This window comes from Cheilinus undulatus, linkage group 1 (genome assembly GCF_018320785.1).
Source record: "Cheilinus undulatus linkage group 1, ASM1832078v1, whole genome shotgun sequence".
NCBI classification, from domain to species: Eukaryota; Metazoa; Chordata; class Actinopteri; order Labriformes; family Labridae; genus Cheilinus; species Cheilinus undulatus.
In genome coordinates, this window is record NC_054865.1 from 15,516,689 (window position 1) to 15,535,400 (window position 18,712).

The 18,712-nt window shown below is 37.8% G+C and overlaps 1 protein-coding gene across 5 annotated transcripts in view; it reads right to left on the reverse strand.

The window, feature by feature from the left end:
* Positions 1–18,712, reverse strand: part of LOC121507593 (multiple C2 and transmembrane domain-containing protein 2-like) — a 99,085-nt gene that overhangs the window by 48,519 nt on the left and 31,854 nt on the right. For 3 of the 5 annotated variants that reach the window (XM_041784022.1, XM_041784021.1, XM_041784020.1), the window contains exons 3-8: positions 17,975–18,022; positions 16,203–16,317; positions 8,073–8,215; positions 4,754–4,830; positions 1,270–1,384; positions 1,064–1,096 (exon numbers count right to left, since the gene is read on the reverse strand). In XM_041784022.1, the coding sequence (XP_041639956.1) occupies positions 1,064–1,096; positions 1,270–1,384; positions 4,754–4,830; positions 8,073–8,215; positions 16,203–16,317; positions 17,975–18,022 (531 nt within the window). The remainder of the gene's footprint in view (positions 1–1,063; positions 1,097–1,269; positions 1,385–4,753; positions 4,831–8,072; positions 8,216–16,202; positions 16,318–17,974; positions 18,023–18,712) is intronic. The other 2 variants (XM_041784024.1, XM_041784023.1) reach the window with 2 other exon arrangements.

Consider the following 18,712-nt stretch of genomic DNA (forward strand, 5'->3'; position numbering starts at 1 on the left):
AGACCTCTGGGAATATTGGACCACTGCAAAGTATGGATTTATTTGGTTCTATAAGCTAAAAATTTGTGTTTGAAAACATTAAACACTTTGTGTTTCATGGTCAATCTTTCCTCCCAACTTCTGATTAAAATATCAGCATTTACGCATTTTATTTGCGGAAGAAAAAGTGCAGGCGGTGTGGAAAACGATCTTGGTGGTCTCTTAAAAAGAAAAAAGACTTCCAACTTTTTTCTTAATCAGCATCAGTTCTTGCAATGAAGTCATTTTCTTTCAGTTTCTGTCGTTTCAACAAAGCTTTAGTTCATTCTTCTTAATGGAGTACTGATATTCGTTAGCTGACTTTGCATTATGGTGGCACGACTGAACCTTTTAGCAACTAATCAGCTTCATGTACTTGATATTCTTTATTTTTTCAAGGACAGAAACATGAAAACAATGTAAATTAATCATGTCCTGGCCTTAGCAGCAGCTCTAAAATGATAGACTGTTCCTTAGAGACGAATCAGTCAAGTTTGTTGTTGACATAGCTGCCATCATAAGTGGCACTCCTCCTTAATTTTTTTTTTGAATGTTCTAAAAGTTAAATTCTTTCATTTGTGAACCTCTGAGCACAGCAACAAAAAACACAGATTGAAAATTGGACTTAAAGTCCATGATCTTATTGTTTATAGTTTTAACCCAACAGCGGCCTATGGCAGAAAGGAATATGCAAAACCAGACTTTGATTTGATAATAATCAAATATCCTAATTCAATGCTATTGTTGGTTTTTAAACAGGATTTGTTGACATAAAAAAATTATGTAATCTAACACTTTTTTAGTTTGCAAGGCAAATACTGTCACAAAATTCAGCAGCTTTGTGTAGCAGGTGAACAAATCAATTTGTATATAGTTAAAGACTTCTCTCTAATCTGTAGTTCTAATCCTCTTTTCCTGTTTCATTAAATGTGGGGATTTGCTGCCCTCTTGTGCATGGAAAACAAATGAATCAGATCAACTTAAAAACCTTGATAAAAAATTGTTTTCTAAATGTCTGTCCAGTGCTCCCTCCACCGTGCCTTACCCTAATGCTTCTTTTCTGTTTTTGAGGCCACCACTGCCAGCAGGAGCATGCATGTTAGGTGCAAAACAAAACAATACTGGGGTTAGTTGTCAGACACGGACAAAACAATGTGTAAAACAAACAGTGATGAGTGATAAATACGATGCAGCACAAGTATCCCTACTGCTAGATAACATGCAGTAAATATATATGGGAGGTTGCCACACATGGCCTCTTTTGCTGTCTCTGTCCCTGCGTGACAGGCTCAAGTCCACCAGCACGGAGCCCATGTCGTCCTCCAGGCTGTTTGGGTCATCTAGGGGCAAATCCAGCTCGTGGACCCTGAAAAAGGAGAATTAAAGCTTCAGTTATAAAGAAAATTTCAGCATGTGAGAGGAAACAAAGCAGAAGTGTTTTATGAATGGACTACATGCACTGGTGCAGCTGCTTCATAATGTGGATTATGAAATTACTCGTTTTTACTGAGAAGGACTTCAGCTAATTTCTGGTCATCTAACTATTCAAAGCTCTTCTTACACCTCAGATCACCTTCAACTGTTCACACATTGATGGCAAATGCTGATACGTCGAATTTTCATCAGTATAAACGGGTCCCATTCACACACATTCACATGCCACAGAAACAGGAGCAAACTGGAGGTCCACACCTTTGCCAAGGGACACTTTAAAGTGATTGCAGGCTTGAGTTGTCTTGTGAAATGGCCATTGAACATGACAATAGTTCAATCTTGACAAAGAGTCTCTAACTTTTAGGATCACTGAATAAGGGCACAGAACCAAATTTTGAACAAACACTAAAATGTTTTTTTCCCACATAGCCACTGCAAAACTTTACTGTTCAAAGGTAAAGGTTTATCAGATTTAGATTTATCAGTTTATGGTTGAGCTGATTTCAGTCAGAAACACTTTCATCATACATTTTACCATTTTATTGCAAAATGGATCTATAGTTTTACTTGGTGGAACATGCTCTGCTCAAAAAGATGCTCACTGGGTTAGCCAAGCGGCATGCAGTAAGCAATGAATCCATAGTAGCAGGAATCTGAATATGAGGGTGCTACAAGCTTTATGCTATAAAGGAGGAGGCTGGGGTGGAGGAGGTTAAGCTTTGCTAGCAGTGGCAGCAGCATGGTGCATCAGCATTAATGCAAGCAGGGCTTATTGAAAAAGTACATCATTTTTAAATACACTGCTGTGTTGAGAGAAAGAGCTGTGATTGGCTGTAGGAGCTGGGAGGTGATAATTAGGATCTGTTGGCTGTCAGCTGATCACGGCTGGGCGTTTGACAACCGTGTCCTGCATGAACTAACGCTGAGCTTCATAAATGTGGAAAAATCATGATCATGATAATCTGGATTAATATTAAGATTGAGACAATCATGATTAAAAACTTTAATTACTCACTTATTTTACAACAAGACAAGCAATAAATGAATATCTGAGAGTAAATACAAATATCTAAAATAATAATTTATCCACCTTATTCCAAACCCCCATGACACTTTGCATAAATGTGGGTGCAACTTCTGGTCCTTTCTGTCAGAGCAGGACTTTGCATAGTAATGAGATGTGGATCCTAAAATATGTAAACATCACCTGTTACACCTCAAATGGAATAATTCTATTATACCTTCACCTTCCTCCGCCCCTGATAACGTGCATAAATTGAGCTAACTTTATTTGCTTCATAATGGTTTTTGCATATTAACAGGGATGAGTGTAATAAGAGTTGTAAAAGGAGTTGGAACATGAGCTTTTATACTTCAAATAAGATGTAGAGCCCAGTCAGAGCTGTAGCTTGTGTCTCTTTAGTTTGTGGGTTTTCTGAAATTCTTATTTCACCCCAACTCTTTAAATGTGTGAATTATATTAATATCCATGAGTCACTTGTTTATCTCTTCAGTCGGTAAATCTCATATTCCTTCAAAAAAAAAAACAAATAAATAAATATTAAAGGGCACACATCTCTGACGCATTCAGTCAGTTAACAGCTTGTTTTAACACTGTAGTTAGAGACACATTCAAGTTAGTTTAGTTATTAGTACCACGACAATAGAAACAAGATGTTACAGAAAATATAACTTAAAACTTTCAGCCTACCACAGAATTTAGCTGGATTCCTGATTTTAAAAAAGGAATTAGTCTTTCCATAATTTAAGATTTATTCATTCCGAAACAGCTGCTATTGGTGCTGAGTTACTTTTTGTAAGTAATTGGAAAAACCCCCTCAGGAATAAGGTGGATTTATAATAGAAGAAAATCTGGAAAAAACACTACATGGGACATAGTACTTATTTAATGTTGATGGTCTTGTTTCTATGATCATGGGAAGCCTGATTCATGAGAAAATACAATCAAAATTCAAACGTGATTTATTGCCCTACATTAGTTTTCTTGCAGAAACTCACAAATGTCTGATGAGGTAAAATGACTTGCAGTGGAAAAAAGTTTGGAAGTAAAATAATTCAAAGGCTTCTTTACAGTGCTTTAACTATAATCTAGAACAAAAAGTAAACCGGACAAAATGTATGCAATATTATTGCCATGATATTGGCGTTTTGAAAAAACAAGCGTGCTTAGATGCCCTTGCCAATCTGACTCACTCATCACTATTTTATAATGTCTAAGGGTGGCACCTATGACATAAATGAGGATAAAGTAGAAGAAGATAATGACAGTAGGACAATGTAGGACAGCGTTGAAAAGAAGTCAAAGGATGAGGAGTGATCAGAGGTGAGACTGAAACCAAATGAAATCATTATATTAACATTTGACATTTTCAAGATTTGTAAACCAATAAAAAATAAACTTATTTTCTGCACACTTTCTAACTCTCTTCATCTTAAAAAAAAAAAGATATTCGTACAGTAATATATATAAAAACGTTAGCCCTACAGCATCAGTGATAAGGAAGACTCCACATATTGAGTGAGTAGCGTTGTTTAATCCCTACTTGTCATTTCATTGCAGAAGCTCTGGTGCCGTTCCATGCAGATGTGAAGCAAAAACACATTTTTGCAAATATAAGTGGACTTACCGTCAAATGAAACCAGACTATTATTGTATTACATGAAACACATGAAAATATGATAACAAGTAAGAAAAAACAATGTTTATGAAACCATTACTATTTCTAATCAGAAAATTTTAATTTGAGCTGGGATAAACTCCAGCCCCCTGATCCTAAAGGGATTAGCATAGTTGAAAATAGATGTGTAGATGGATATCTACAGGATATCACCTGTTTTGTTTTTTAAAGTTATAGGATCCTTAAAAATATGCCTTTTCTGTTATACAACAGAATTAATCAAGATCAGCAGCTGTAATAAAATCTGTGCAGGTAAACTTTACTATCAAAGACCTTTGTTGTATGTCTCATAGTGTGGCCTCTGTATTATAAATGTATTTATATAGTGAGTTTTACTTTATCAAGAGACTGTGGGAAATACTCAGCCCTACTATGTCATCAAAGCACTGACAAGTTTACTGATTAAGATCAGACTCTGACTCATTTAAATTCCCTCTAAACCCCTGCTATTTAATGCTCTACTAGGAGATGTTTACATGTCTTGAGTGTTGACCTCTACAGTCCAGGATCAGTTTTTAGCTACAGTTGGGTTCACTCCTGCTGCTTCCAACCCAAACCACACTCACTAAGAGTTGAGAGCTAACGCTCGCTGAGAAACTCACTTGTCAATCTCCAGATCGCTCAGGAAGACACTGGTGGAGCCCATGAAGTCATCAGTTGTCAGGTCACGGTCGTACACCTGTCAAATACCAACAGACTGTTAACACACGACATACCGCAACAGTGAGCATCTGTTAAACTCATAGCACCTCTGTGTGAAGAATCTAGATTATGTTCATCACAGACAGACTAAAAATACACAACAGGAACAATTAAAGGTTTCAGTCTGACAGGTCGAATTGAGGTGGAGAGTCAATGGAGCACAAGCAGACTGAAATATGCCATTCATGTGATGACTGATCACGCCTCATAGCATGCCTCTGAGGTTTAGGTGCCATAACGGTTTTTCTCACAGTGCAGGGTGATAAACTCAGCAACCAGGAAGTCATCAAAACTGAGAAACCATCATCATAAGACTTACTACAACAGTAACAACAATCAACCACAGGGATTTTAAAATCCATAAACCCATGTTTCATTCACAATAGAGTAAAATAAACATATCAGATGTTGAAAATGAAAAATTTTACCATTTCATGAAAAAATATTAGCTCCTTTTAGATTTCACGACAGCAAAAGAGTAGGGACAGGGCCATATTTACCATTGTGTAGCATCCTCCCTTCTTTTAACAACAGTGGGAGGTGAGGAGACCAGTTTTGGGAAAGGAATGTTGTCCCATTCCTGCAATCCATACCATTCTTGGTGAAAGGTCTGCAGGTAGGCCAGTTCAGCACCCAGACTCTTCTAAAGTGAAGCCATGCTTTTATGATGGATGTGGTATGTGGTTCAGCATCGTCTTGCTGAAGTATTCAAGGTCTTTAAGATGGAAGGATATGATGTTCTAAGACATCAGTATACTTTTCAGCATCGGCAGTATCATTCCAAATGTGTAAGCTGCCCACGCCATGGGCATTAATGCAACCCCATACCATCAGAGATGCAGGCTTGTTAAATGTGCACTGGATGGTTCCTCTGGTTTTAGTCTGTAGGATATGGCATTCATGGTATTCCAAAAAGAATTTCAAATTTTGATTCATCTGACCACAGAACAGTTTTCCATTTTGCCTCAGTCCTTTTGAAATGAGCTCTGTCTCAGAGAATGTGCCAATTGTGCATCCTGTTCACATACACCGCGTTCCACATTATTATGCAAACGACGTTTTTCTCTGATTTTCTAAATATCAATGCAAATGACAGTCATAATATTTTTCAAGTCATCAACAGTTAGAGTATAATTCAAATGTTTTTGAACAAACTTCATAATGATAACTATTATTCTTTTAAAAATAAAAACCTCAAAATGCACTTTTCCACATGTTCCACATTATTAAGCAGGCCACAGGTTTCAGCAATATGGGAAAGAACAAGGATCTCTCTGCTGCTGAAAAGTGTCAAATAGTGCAATGCCTTGGACAAGGAATGAAAACATTCGATATTTCAGGAAAAATTAAGCATGGTTATCGTACTGTGAAGAAATTTGTGGCCGATCCAGAGCACAGACGGGTTTGTGCAGATAAAGACATAATGAGGAAGGTTTCTGACGGGCAAATACATCAGATTAAGAGAGCAGATGCTAAAATGCCATTACAAAGCAGCAAACAAGTATTTGAGGCTGCTGGTGCCTCTGGAGTCCCACCAACCTCAAGGTGTAGGATCCTCCAGAGGTTTGCAGTCGTGTATAAACCTACTATTCAGCCACCCTAACCAATGCTCACAAGCAGAAATGGTTGCAGTGGGCCCAGAAATACATGAAGACTCATTTTCAAACAGTCTTGTTGACTGATGAGTGCCGTGCAACCCTGGATGGTCCAGATGGAGGAGTAGTGGATGGTTGGTGGATGGCCACCATGTCCCAGTGAGGCCGGGACGTCAACAAGGAGGGGGCGGAGTCATGTTTGGGCTGGAATCATGAAGAGAGAGCTGATAGGCCCCTTTAAGGTCCCTAAAGGTGTGAAAATGACCTCGGCAAAGTATATAGAGTTTCTGACTGACCACTTTCTTCCATGGTACAAAAAGAGAATCATGCCTTCTGTAGCAAAATTTTCTTCAAGCATAACAATGCTCCATCTCATGCTGCAAAGAATCCCTCTGTGTCATTGGCTGCTATGGGTATAAAAGGAGAGAAACTCATGGTGTGGCCCCTCATCCTCCCCTGATCTCAACCCTACTGAGAACCTTTGGAGCATCGTCAAGCTAAAGATCTATGAGGGTGGGAGGCAGTTCACATCAAAACAGCAGCTCTAGGAGAATATTCTGACATCCTGCAAAAAAAAAAATTCTAGCAGAAACTCTCCAAAAACTCACAAGTTCAATGGATGCAAGAATAGTGAAGGTGATATCAAAGAAAGGCTCCTATGTTAACATGAAACTTGTCCTGTTAAGATGTTTTTTATTGAAATAGCTTTGATTTCAGTAAATATGACCCCCTGATGCTGCAATTTCTACAAATGACCATTTTCAGTTCTTTACAACCTATAAAATGTTTTAAAAAGCTGTTGTGCTTAATAATGTGGAACAGTGCATTTTGAGGTTTTTATTTTAAAAAAAAATTTTTTTGTCATTATGAAGTTTGTTCAAAAACATTTGAATTATGCTCTAACGGCTGATGACTTGAAAAATATTCTGACTGTCATTTGCATTAATATTTAGGAAAATCAGAGAAAAATATCATTTGCATAATAATGTGGAACACGGTGTATAGAAGGCTTCATCTTTGCATGATACAGCTTTAACTCACATTTGTGAATGGCATGTCACTGTGTACAGACAAGGATTTCTAGAAAAGTTCATGAGCCCATGAAGTGATTTCCAGACAGAATCATGCCTGTTTTTAATGCAGTGCTGCCTGAGGGCCCCGAGAGCCCCAGCATCCAATATTGACCTTCCACCTTGTCCCCTGCTCAGAGATTTCTCCAGATTCTTTCAATCTTTTGATGATATTATGGACTGTAGATGATGGGACATTCAAAGTCTTCATAATTTCACATTTAAGGAACATTTTTCTGAAAATTTTTCGACAACTTTTAGATGCAGTTTTTTTTTTAGATATTGGTGAACCTCTGCTCATCTTTACCTCTGAGGGTCTCCACCTCTCTTAAATGCTCCTTTCATACCCAATAATGTCACTGACCTGTTGTCAATTAACCAGATTAGCTGCACAATGCTCTGCCAGCAGTTTCACTTAGTTTACCAGTCTTATGCTGACCATGAAATGGTAAAATGTCTCAGTTTCAACATCTGTTATGTGGCAGCCCAGCTTTTCTGGAAGTGAGGCTGTACTTTATAGTGAATTTAACTCATAAAAGTTAAGAGAAAGTTACCTTGATGTACAGTTTCTGGTTCAAGTCTTTCACAGGTAAGGAGAAGGTCTCATTCCATGTGGGGTTCAGATCTTTATAAACCACTTTGCTTTTGTAGAAGGTTTTTCCGTCCAGTTTAAACTTCACATACGGGTCACTGGTTCCTAAAAAATGATAAACAACATTACACAATACAGTTTTACAGTGTCAGTCTTCTACCTTTCAACTGAGCATCCCTTTAACATTTCAATGTTAAATATTATTATTATGGATTGATATCTACCACACTATGTGTGGTTTTTTTTGCCCTTCTCTGCCATTGCTCTATTGTTTCTGTTTTGTTCTTTTACTTGTGTTTAATTGTTGAAATGTTTTTAAAGGCACATATTTGCACATACAAGTCAAAGGAAAACTTCTTCCTTTGCATGCTAAAATAATCAATCTAATATTTTCTCATCTAGTTTTCCTATTCTACTCTGAATAAATGAGAAGACCACTTCTGTCTTTCGCAGGTCTGAATTTTTCCCCATGACTGTGTCTTAATTTACCAGTGAAGCCCCTGTCTCTTATTTCAAAAGTAGTTCACTGAAGCTTTCTAGTTTCCTGTAAAAGACAGGACCTGTGAGCTCATAATGTCAACTCTCATGAGTCTGTACTGAGGATGTGGTTTTGGTTTCTATCCTCTTCAACCGATCGGACCACAATTTCCTGAAACAGAGGCCAATCAAAACTAAGCTTGCCCTGTGAAAGTGACAGCCAGCTTTTGTGAAAGTTTATTGGCATCTTAATACTGTTTATTATTCACAAATCCGAAATTAAATTAAGAAGACTGTTCCTGGTGTAACACAAAAAGAGTTTCTTTAAGTTAAATGGAAGTGCTATAAAACATTTAATTTCATTTTGTAGCTACAGGGTGGTCACGACCAAGAACTTTAAACTTTTATAAGGTACTGGTAAAAATTGAACAATATTTCCTGTTTGGATAGCACAAAAGCAAAAAGTAGAAGTAGAAGTCTTAGGTACCCAATGTTGGGTAACTTCTTTTAAATTTCCCAGAACTTTAAACAAACTCCTCTGTTGTCTCCACTGCTGGCTTTTTAAAGAAACATCAACATAACTCTTGCATTTTTATGGAAACCCCAAAAGGCCTTGAAAAACAATGGACATTTTTTAACTTGTGAAACTGATTTCTCACTTGTGGCAGCTTTTGGTAGAAATATGACCCAAAATATTTCCAGACTTTGCTACTGGACTCCTTGGGTCATGTAAGTAAGAGACGTCTCATTTTTAAACACATGGGGTCAAACATTACAAAGGCTGTCAACCTTATGTAGGTCCGGTCCAGTTATTAATCTTCTTTGACTTAACCAGCAGAGGGCAGCAGACTCCCAACTCACTGTGTGCATCAACGTCCATTTAGAACAAATTCTGCTTCTCTGGGGTTTTGTTGTACCAATACGAGCTTTACACTCACCATTTATTACATAATAAACGTAAGTCATCATCAGCAAAAAGCTATAGGTATATAGTATTTCATAGAAAAAAAAAACAGAAACTCACTTAAAGGTCATTCATACTTAAAGTAAATAAAACATTTTAAGGGGTAAAATAAAACCATAACTACATAAATCAGTAAACAAATGAGTAAATTAAAAAACAATCAGCAGATGAGATGAGTGAAGGCTGATTCATATCACACTGACATAAGTGACACTGTAAATTTAGCTCAGGTTGCTTCCATCTATCCAGTCTGCCATAAAGCACAGATCCATGGAGGGCTGCAATGATGGTTGTTCTTCTGGAACTTTGCCCCTTCTCCACACAGGACCTCTGGAGCTCAGTCAGAGCGGACATAGGTTTGGCCACCTGATTGCTCAGTTTGGCCGGTCAACCAGCTCTTGGGAGAGTCCTTGTGGTGCCAAGCTTCTTTCACTTAAGAAAGATGGAGGCCACTGGCCTACTGGGAAACTTAAGTGCAACAGAATTTTTTCTGCCCTCTCCAGATCTGTTCCTGTCAACAATCCTGTCTCTGAGCTCTGCAGACAGTCCCTTTGACCTCATGGTTTGGTTTTTGATCTGATCTGCATTGTCAGCTAATACTTATGCCATTGTGATATTTAAGTTTTTTCATTTTTTTAATACATTTGAAAAAACTGTTTTTTTTTTTTTCACTTTGTCATCATGCGGTAATGAGTGTAGATTTATGAGGAGAAAATGAATTTAAACAACTGTAGCATCAATCTCCAACAGAACAAACTTTAAAGAAGTGAAGGAATACTTTCATTAAATGTGTCATGAGCTTCTCATACTAAACAAATAAGAGGCCAGACAAGACAGAAAACACTCTTACATTCAATCACCTTCTAAAAGATCTTTTCCTAAAAAGGGAATGGTGTTCTGTGGGGAACAATATCAAATGTTAATAAAAACAGACTCAGTTCAAAACATTTAAACTGCATATTTACATGAAAATTACATAGATAACATATCAAATGTTGAACTGAGAACTTTTCTTTTTTTGTGAATGATGTACCCTTTTAAATTTGATGAAGAACCCACATTTGAAACAGCTGGGACAAGCTGGGTGTGTTTCAGCTCTACATCATCATCTTTTGTTTTACCAGCACTTTACAGTGCTGATCTTAACAAAGCATCGTCAAACATTTTGTGCTTGCTGTAGGATTTCAAAAGTTCAGGCCTGGTCTCCTGTTGTATTTTATGCTATTTTATTCTCATGATGAGTATGCAACAAGTTGGGACTGCAGGCAGGTCGACTCCTTTTCTCTGAAATACATACCAATTTGGAAGCTCAGCCTTTCATGGAGAGTGTGAACCTCTCCCAAACTTTACTTTGGATAGACTTGGCCAAACACATAAATCATCTGTTTCCACTTGTCCTCAGTTCCTATCCAAATGTTTTCTTTAGTATTGCGAAACTTTTTCCTTCTTTTGATCCAATTCTAAAAAGATGTTTCTGGCAAATAACTCAAAATTAACATTGATTTTAACAAAATCAAAATTTCTCAGTTAAAGCATTTGATTTATTGTCTTTTTGATCATGTTAACTAAATATGGGGTTTGGAGGTTCTGCAAAGCCTCACACCCACTTCTTTGGTGTTTTTTAACAACATCCCCTCTTTTTAGGAGGGGTTTTAGTAGGGTTGCTGACAGCTGAAGAGAGACAGGAAACATGGGGAGTGAGACATGCAGCAAAGTCCTCTGAATATGGGCGCCTGCTCTACCCACTGGGCTACTTTAGCACCCTTGGTTTGACTTTATAATGTCTTGCTCTTGATAATTCTCATATTCTCTTTCATAATCTATTACAAAGTCTCCTTTTTCCCTTTACCTTGTTGCAGAAATGTGCTCTATCAATAAACTTGCCATTTGTTGCCTCATTACTATATTTGTCTATTTTCAAACATTTGTTAATGTACAAACTAAACTACGTATTCTTAATGTTTCCTCACAGCTCATCAAAAAGTTCTCCCTTTGGCAGATCCACATCTCTGCTTCATATTTGTCTTCTCTATTGTTACTGTAAAGCACATATACATTATGTAATGCACATAGCTGATCAAACAGGAAAAAGCTTGTTTATGCACTGTTTTAGAAAAAAAACCCTGATGACCTCAACAATAAGAGAGCTTAATTCTGCTGCCACCTGATCCTTCCCTTTCATTTGGTGCATTATCATTGCACAGAGCCTTTTTGTGTAAATATGCAGCCACACGAGAGCAAGAGAGTCATCATAAGAGTGAATAGTTGGAGTGAAAGGCTTGCTGTTATGAATGCTGGGTGTGGTCCAGACAGGTTTTAATACGCTGTGAGGAATCCTGCCCTGGCTGTTTTACACTACAGGAGTGAACCTGATACTCAGCCATCTTAATGTCCCTGGAATCATTAACAAAGCATGCAATAAAAACATAGACACTCCTGGATGTCATTGACTAGCCAAGGCTAAACACACACAGCGAGGACAGTGCAAGCAAAACACAGTACGGATAAATACAAGACCTTTTTTTAGCAAGTTTAGACAATCTTCCTAGCACAAATAGGATTTTTAGTTGAGACTAAGTTAACATGAGCAAAGTTGAGATCTGATAACACTTTAGTTATCAGTGATAGTTCATGAGTGATAAATGCCATTATTAAATGATGAATGAGTTTTATTAACAGTTAAGTGAGCAGAAGAAGGAGCAGCTTAGAACAGCAACAGTAGCATTTATACACATGGTGAGAAAAACACATTAAGATAATAATGATGACAAAGGTGGCTAGCAGTTAAAGCATGCATTATACCCGGCAGGAATGTAAGACAAACTTTACAAACAACAATAAGAGTACAGCTTTCGCCAAGAGTTTTGAGAATGGCACAAACAGTGACTTTCACAAAGTCTGCTGCCTCACTGCTTTAGATCTTGTCAGATGTTCTGAAGTTTACTGAAGTGTAATTACAAGCACTTCATGAGTGCAAAACGCTTTTACTGACTATACATTAAGTTAATGCAAAGAGTTTATATTTGCAGTGTTGACCCTTCTTTTTCAAGACCTCTGCAATTCACCCTGGCATGCTAGCAATCAACTCCTGGGCGACATCCTGACTGATGGCTGCCCATTGATTCTTCAATCAAAGCTTGGAGTTTGTCAGAATTTGTGGGTTTTTGTTTGGCTTCCCACCTCTTGAGGATTGACCAAAGGTTCTCAATGGGATTAGGGTCTGGTGAGTTTCCTGGCCATGGACCCAAAATTTTGATGTTTTTTTTTTTTTTTGACAGACCCACAGTGGAGAAATATAAATTTTTAATGTCCAACAAAGATTTATTTAGATTTTAGTCTAGTTTTAGTCATCTTGACAAAAACTTAACTTACTTTTTGTCAGTTTTAGTCATCACAGATCTGTCTTTGACTAGTCTTAGACTAGTTTTTCATCATGAAAAAAAGGCTGTTGACAAACATTTTTAGTCATAGTTTTAGTCGACAAAATTGTAACTGCTGAGAAGGCAACCCCACACATGAATGGTCTCAGGTACTTTACTATGACAAAGGACTGATGGTAGCACTCATCTTTACTTCTCCAGACAAGATTTTTTTTCTAGATGCTCAAAACAATTGGGAAGGGGATTCATAAAAGAAATTACTCCAGTCCCCAGCAGTCCAATCCCTGTACCTTTTGCGACCCTCCAAAAGCCATTACCTCAATGTGCATGCAGATGCACCCACACCTGCCTGCTGCCATTCCTGAGCAAGCTCTGCACTGGTGTTGCCCTGATCCCGCAGCTGAATCAACTTTAGGACACAGTCCTGGTGCTTGTTGGACTTTCTTTGGCACCCTGGAGCCGTCTTAACAACAACTGAACCTCTCTCCTTTTTGTTTTTGATGATCTGATACATAGTAGATTTAAGTGCAATCTCAAAGCAGCCCAAGAAGCCCTTTTTGTGCAAAGCAACGACAGCTGCACTTGTTTCCTTGCAGGCAACCATGGCTAACAGAGGAAGAACAATGATGTCAAGCACCAGCCTCCTTTTAAAGCTTCCAGTCTGTTATTCTAACTCAGTCAGCATGACAGAGAGATCTGCAGCCTTGTCCTCCTCAAAACTCTCTTGTGTTAATGAGACAATCACTGACACGATGTCAACTCGTCCTTTTGTTGCAGAGCTGAAATGTAGTGGAAATATTTTTCTTGGGATTAAGTTCAGGGCTTTGCAATTAATTGCAATTCATGTGATCCCTCTTCATAACATTCTGGAGTATATGCAGATTACCATCATAAAAACGGAGGCAGCAGACTTTGTAAAAATTAATATTTGTGTCATTCTCAAAACTTCTGGCCACAGCTGTATTCTGTTTTTGCTACAACCATCTGCGCAAAGAAAAATTATGATTTCACTGAATATTGTAGCAGTAAATAGTTTGATGCAGCCTTATATGTCATATCAGATAAGAGCAAACAGATCAGTAAACCAACAACCAGTGTGAGTAATCATCAAGTTCCCTTAAAAATACCAGTGTTTATTCTCCAAAACAGTAGCTGTTGAAGATTTTCCAAGTTTCTGTGGATTATTGCATTAGGATTTTTGCATGTCTAAAAACTCCTCTGTTTCAGCCATTCTGAGAACGAGCAGTTTCTGTGTCTGTGACACAGAATGAGCTGTCTGGCCCCGCCCCTGACCATACCTCTCTCAGCAAATGGATGCAGCACTCCTGATGTTACAATGTTACATACACTTTTATCCAAATTTAAGGATTTGAACCATCAATCTCCCAGACAAAAGTCAGCAGGGTAACCCACTGAGCTATCCAGCATCTCAGCTGGTAGCTGAGAGGATCAGAAGAGGAGCGTGGAACTTTCTTCCAAGCGGGGAGAGCTAACCAAACCTGGGGGCAGATGCTTACTCCCCATGTGACATCATGAGGGTAAAATCTGAGAATGGCTTGTTCCAGCACACATTTTCTGAAAGGTGGAGAAAGAGAGGGTGGAAGGAAATGGATTTTTCTGGTATTTGGGGGGGATTGTGGACAGGCCAGGGGCACATATTTTTGTTAGAAAAGCCTGAAAAAGTGATTTTTGCACAATATGTCCCCTTTAAATGATGAGTTCATCTTATCTTTGTCTATTTTTTATGATCTAAATCATTTGAATGTGACAAATGTGCAAAAAAGAGAAAACAGGAAGGTGGAAAATATTTTTTCATAGTACTGTATATTTTGAGTATTTTACATGTCGTGCTTTAGTTCTTATGGAGCCCATTAAGGGACACAGGAGAAAAAAATAAAAAATGGGAGAATTTTTTTTAAACAGTTTGCGAGATCTCGCAAAAGTAGATTTAAACGATGTAGCAGTAACTACTTCCGGGTCAAACCAACCAAAACAATAGAGGGCGAACATCTGTGGGGGAGATTAATTGAATTTTACTTTGAAATTGGCCTAAAATTTAAAGAAATTCAATCCGTGTTTAGTCGCAGGCATGCTTTTCGTCTCAGAGAAAGGCATTTGAAGGCATTTTGGGTGAAAGGGGACTCTTTCGTTGTAAAACTTACTTGGATCTGGCGTACCTGGTCGAATTCATCAGCAACCAGTTGTAATCTACCAGACAGCTGCACGGTAAAGATGGGTGTGTGCCAAATGCAGAGAGCTAGTATTACATGTAAGTAAAGAAAACGTACAAATGGGTTTGAAAGAGATGGATCCAGGATGGCATTCATTAAGACAAGCCAGCCATCTAAGTAGATGGAACTACTTTGCAACAGGAGCTCACTTCATCTGGCACTTGGATTCATACGATAAACTGAAGCCATATGGGATGCATATCAATGGGGGCATTGTTGGCTTTATAAGGAAGGTCAAATGGCTTAATGCCTACATAACATTTGGCACTCACTCATCTGTACCCGTGCAGCTGTCCAGAGGATTACAACTGGTTGCTGATGAATTCGACCAGGTCCACCAGATCCGAGTGTTACAACAAGAGTCCCCTTTCATTCAAAATGCCTTCAAATGCCTTTCTCTGAGACGAAAAGCATGCCTGAGATTAAGCTTGGGTTGAATTTCTTTAAATTTTGGGACAATTTCAAACTTCAGTAAAGTAATAAAGATATTCACAGATTTGTCCTTTCCGCCATAATAACTCAGCAGAGGACCATCACATTTACAAAAAACCTCAATCACCGTACATATGGTCTGATTTCAATCTACTTTTGCGAGATCTTGCAACCTGTTTAAAATATTTTTTTCCACCCAATTTTTTATTTTTTTTTTTTTCATGTCCCTTATAAAAAAAATTTTTCTCCCTTAATGTTTTTTTTTCATGTCCCTTAAGGGCTCTGTAAGTTCTTTGTTATTTTGTAAGGAAAAAAACTTTTTAAGACCTATTTATTTGGAAATTTTCTGTGATTTTTTCTGTGATATGTAGTTATTGTTCAGGAGTCCTATGTGTTTCTGCCTCTGATTGTGTTGATAAACTGGTTTTGCAGTGGTTTATATCAAAAGATCTGCAGGTGGAAAGAATGGGGGAGCATTGAGGAAGGAGACTGGTTTTGTACAAGGGCGCCACAAGACCCATGCCAGTAATAATGCATTAGAAAGTAAAAATGATAAGGTCCTATAATGTAAATGCTGGTGCAGTAGTTTTTAAGGAGGATGTTCTTACCACAGCGGTCTCTGATGACCAGGTTTCGTCCTTCCTTCAGGTTGATGGTGAGCAGGAAGGACTGGGACAGATCCCTGTTCTCCAGCACAGTTGGGGTCTCATTGCCCATCTCACTCTGCACACATAATAAAAATCATCAATCACAACACCAGAATTTTAATTTAATATCATACCAGTGAAAATTAGATACAACCAGATACAACGGCAAAAAATCTAAGTCCTTGGCACTCTGTTTCACTAAAAAATGCAAAAAAGTCCAGCACATTGTCTTTATTTAATAGATCAAACAGCAACATTTCTGTAATGTGCACATTCTCTTTCACTGATGGTAGTTCTGTTCAAAATCTGACTGAAGAAGTCATTTGACTGAACCTTTAAAACTCAAACTTTTCCCGCAAAGCATTACCCTCCAGCAGTGACCCTCTGCAAGTTAAAAAAAAAAAAAGAAAAAAAAGTGCTATCATAATAATGTGAGGACTACAGATGAAATTAGCATCACACTAAATCTGGTGCAGCCATCTTTTTATTATTATTTTTTTAATAGTTAATGACACTGCACACTGTCCTGTAAATAAACTAAACTAAACTCGATCATAACAAAATCTGGTCATAGCACAAATCTGCACAAATAACTCTTGCCTTTTTTTAAATTTTGACATCAGTAAAGAGGAGGACAAAGACTTGGATATGCAGTGATTTCTGAAATTGCATACAAACTAGCCTATTAAAGTCTAATAAATATTACCGTCATAAACAATGTTGAAGTTAATTTTTTGTGTATGTTCTGTTCCACCCCCCCTTGTTTGTAGCTTAAAAAAAGCCTTAATCGTGGCTACTGTGGTGGTTTTATCCTGGAATGGTTAGAATCCTGAGAATCAGAGCTTTTTGGTGATGTACTGTAAAATATGTGGCATACTTATAAACAGTCATTCTGTAGATAACTGAATAATTACAAGAAATATCTGCAGCTGTCCTGATGATGGGCCCTTGAATTTTCAAGGGGATAATGTTGTTTTCTATTATTACAAAACCACTCTTCATTTTTCTCTTTTTGTTGCATATTAAGTTATCTCTTTTAACAATGATGGTGTCGACACTGTCTCTATGGCAGCAAAAGCCAGTCATATAAAAATACTGCTTTAAGCTTCTTTTAAACTGTGACACAAAACTAAAGCTTCTTCCTTCTGCTTTCATTTATCTATGTGAACATCACTTGATCTTCACATGCTGGAATTTACTTTAGTGTGTTTTTTTTCTCCTGATTTTGTACTTGTATTTTGCTAAATGCACTGTATATATGGGCACCCTCCCTGTGGGGCTTAATGCTGTTTTATGCTCCCTGTTTATGTCATGGATTTTGTAATCACTATTAAGCCCCTTGACCAAACTGAGCATCTTTCAGAGAATAAACCCATATCACCCAGAATCACCCGGCTCAGCGCCCTGACCGTGACCTGCCACAGAGACCAGAAAGACGCACACAGACTCAATACTGTTGTTTCATAATATCCCAGGGGACACACAATAATCTGGATTTAAACTTTGACGTGAGCGTGCCCTTAAAGACAATGCTTCTGCAGAAATGAAGGGAAAGGCCTCCTGCAGAGCCCTATTGACTGCACACATGTAGCTCAGGGCAAAACAACCTAAAATCAAATTTTCAGCATGATTATTTGTACTTGTTTCATAGAAAAACAGGCAACGCAGGTATTTCACCTCATCTGAATCAACAGACTAAGTAAAAAATGACCAGACTGAATAGCAGCACTTACATTTTGGTTGTCCCCTTCTTTCAAGGCGTTACTGTTTATATCTTCATTCTGCAGACACAAAGAGAGTTGCACATCAAAAATCTATCCTGTGATATTTAAAGAGTATAAAGTCCCAGATTATGAAAGAGGGAAGTTCCAGGCTGCTTTCATTTCTACCTCCAGCCAGCACAAATCCTCTGAGTATTTATTAGAAATTCCTGCAACCTGGGGACTGAACGGCTTCAAACCAAGCACAAAATAATGAAAAAAGGAAGAATCTAAAACCTCTGTTACAAATATAAGCCTTTACTTCCTCGTAGAAGCTCTGACAAACTGAGAATTTTATTTTCTATCATTTATTGGAAAAAGCACAAAATCATTCCTTGAAATTTTCATTTAGAAATGTATTAAGCAACATTAAATCTCAAAAACTGTTTACAGACCTTCATGAAGTTTCATGATAGAGCACTAGCAGGTTTACTGGGAGAAAGTGCATTTCAGGAATGAATAAGAAAATCATGACTTTCCAGTTTGTTTTTCAGCTTTTGTCCAGTTCTGCTTTGTGTTTTAAACACATGTAAGGGGCATTGAGTTCAAGGACCTGCAGAGCCCCAGTTAACCCCCCTGGATTAAACAGCACGTCTATTGTGTACAGTGAGTCAAATCAAGTCAGATAATCTTAATTCAGCTTGACTCTACCGTTGAATTTCTATAATACAAAGACAATGGTTGTGTTTAAAGTTTTCAAACTGTGATTTA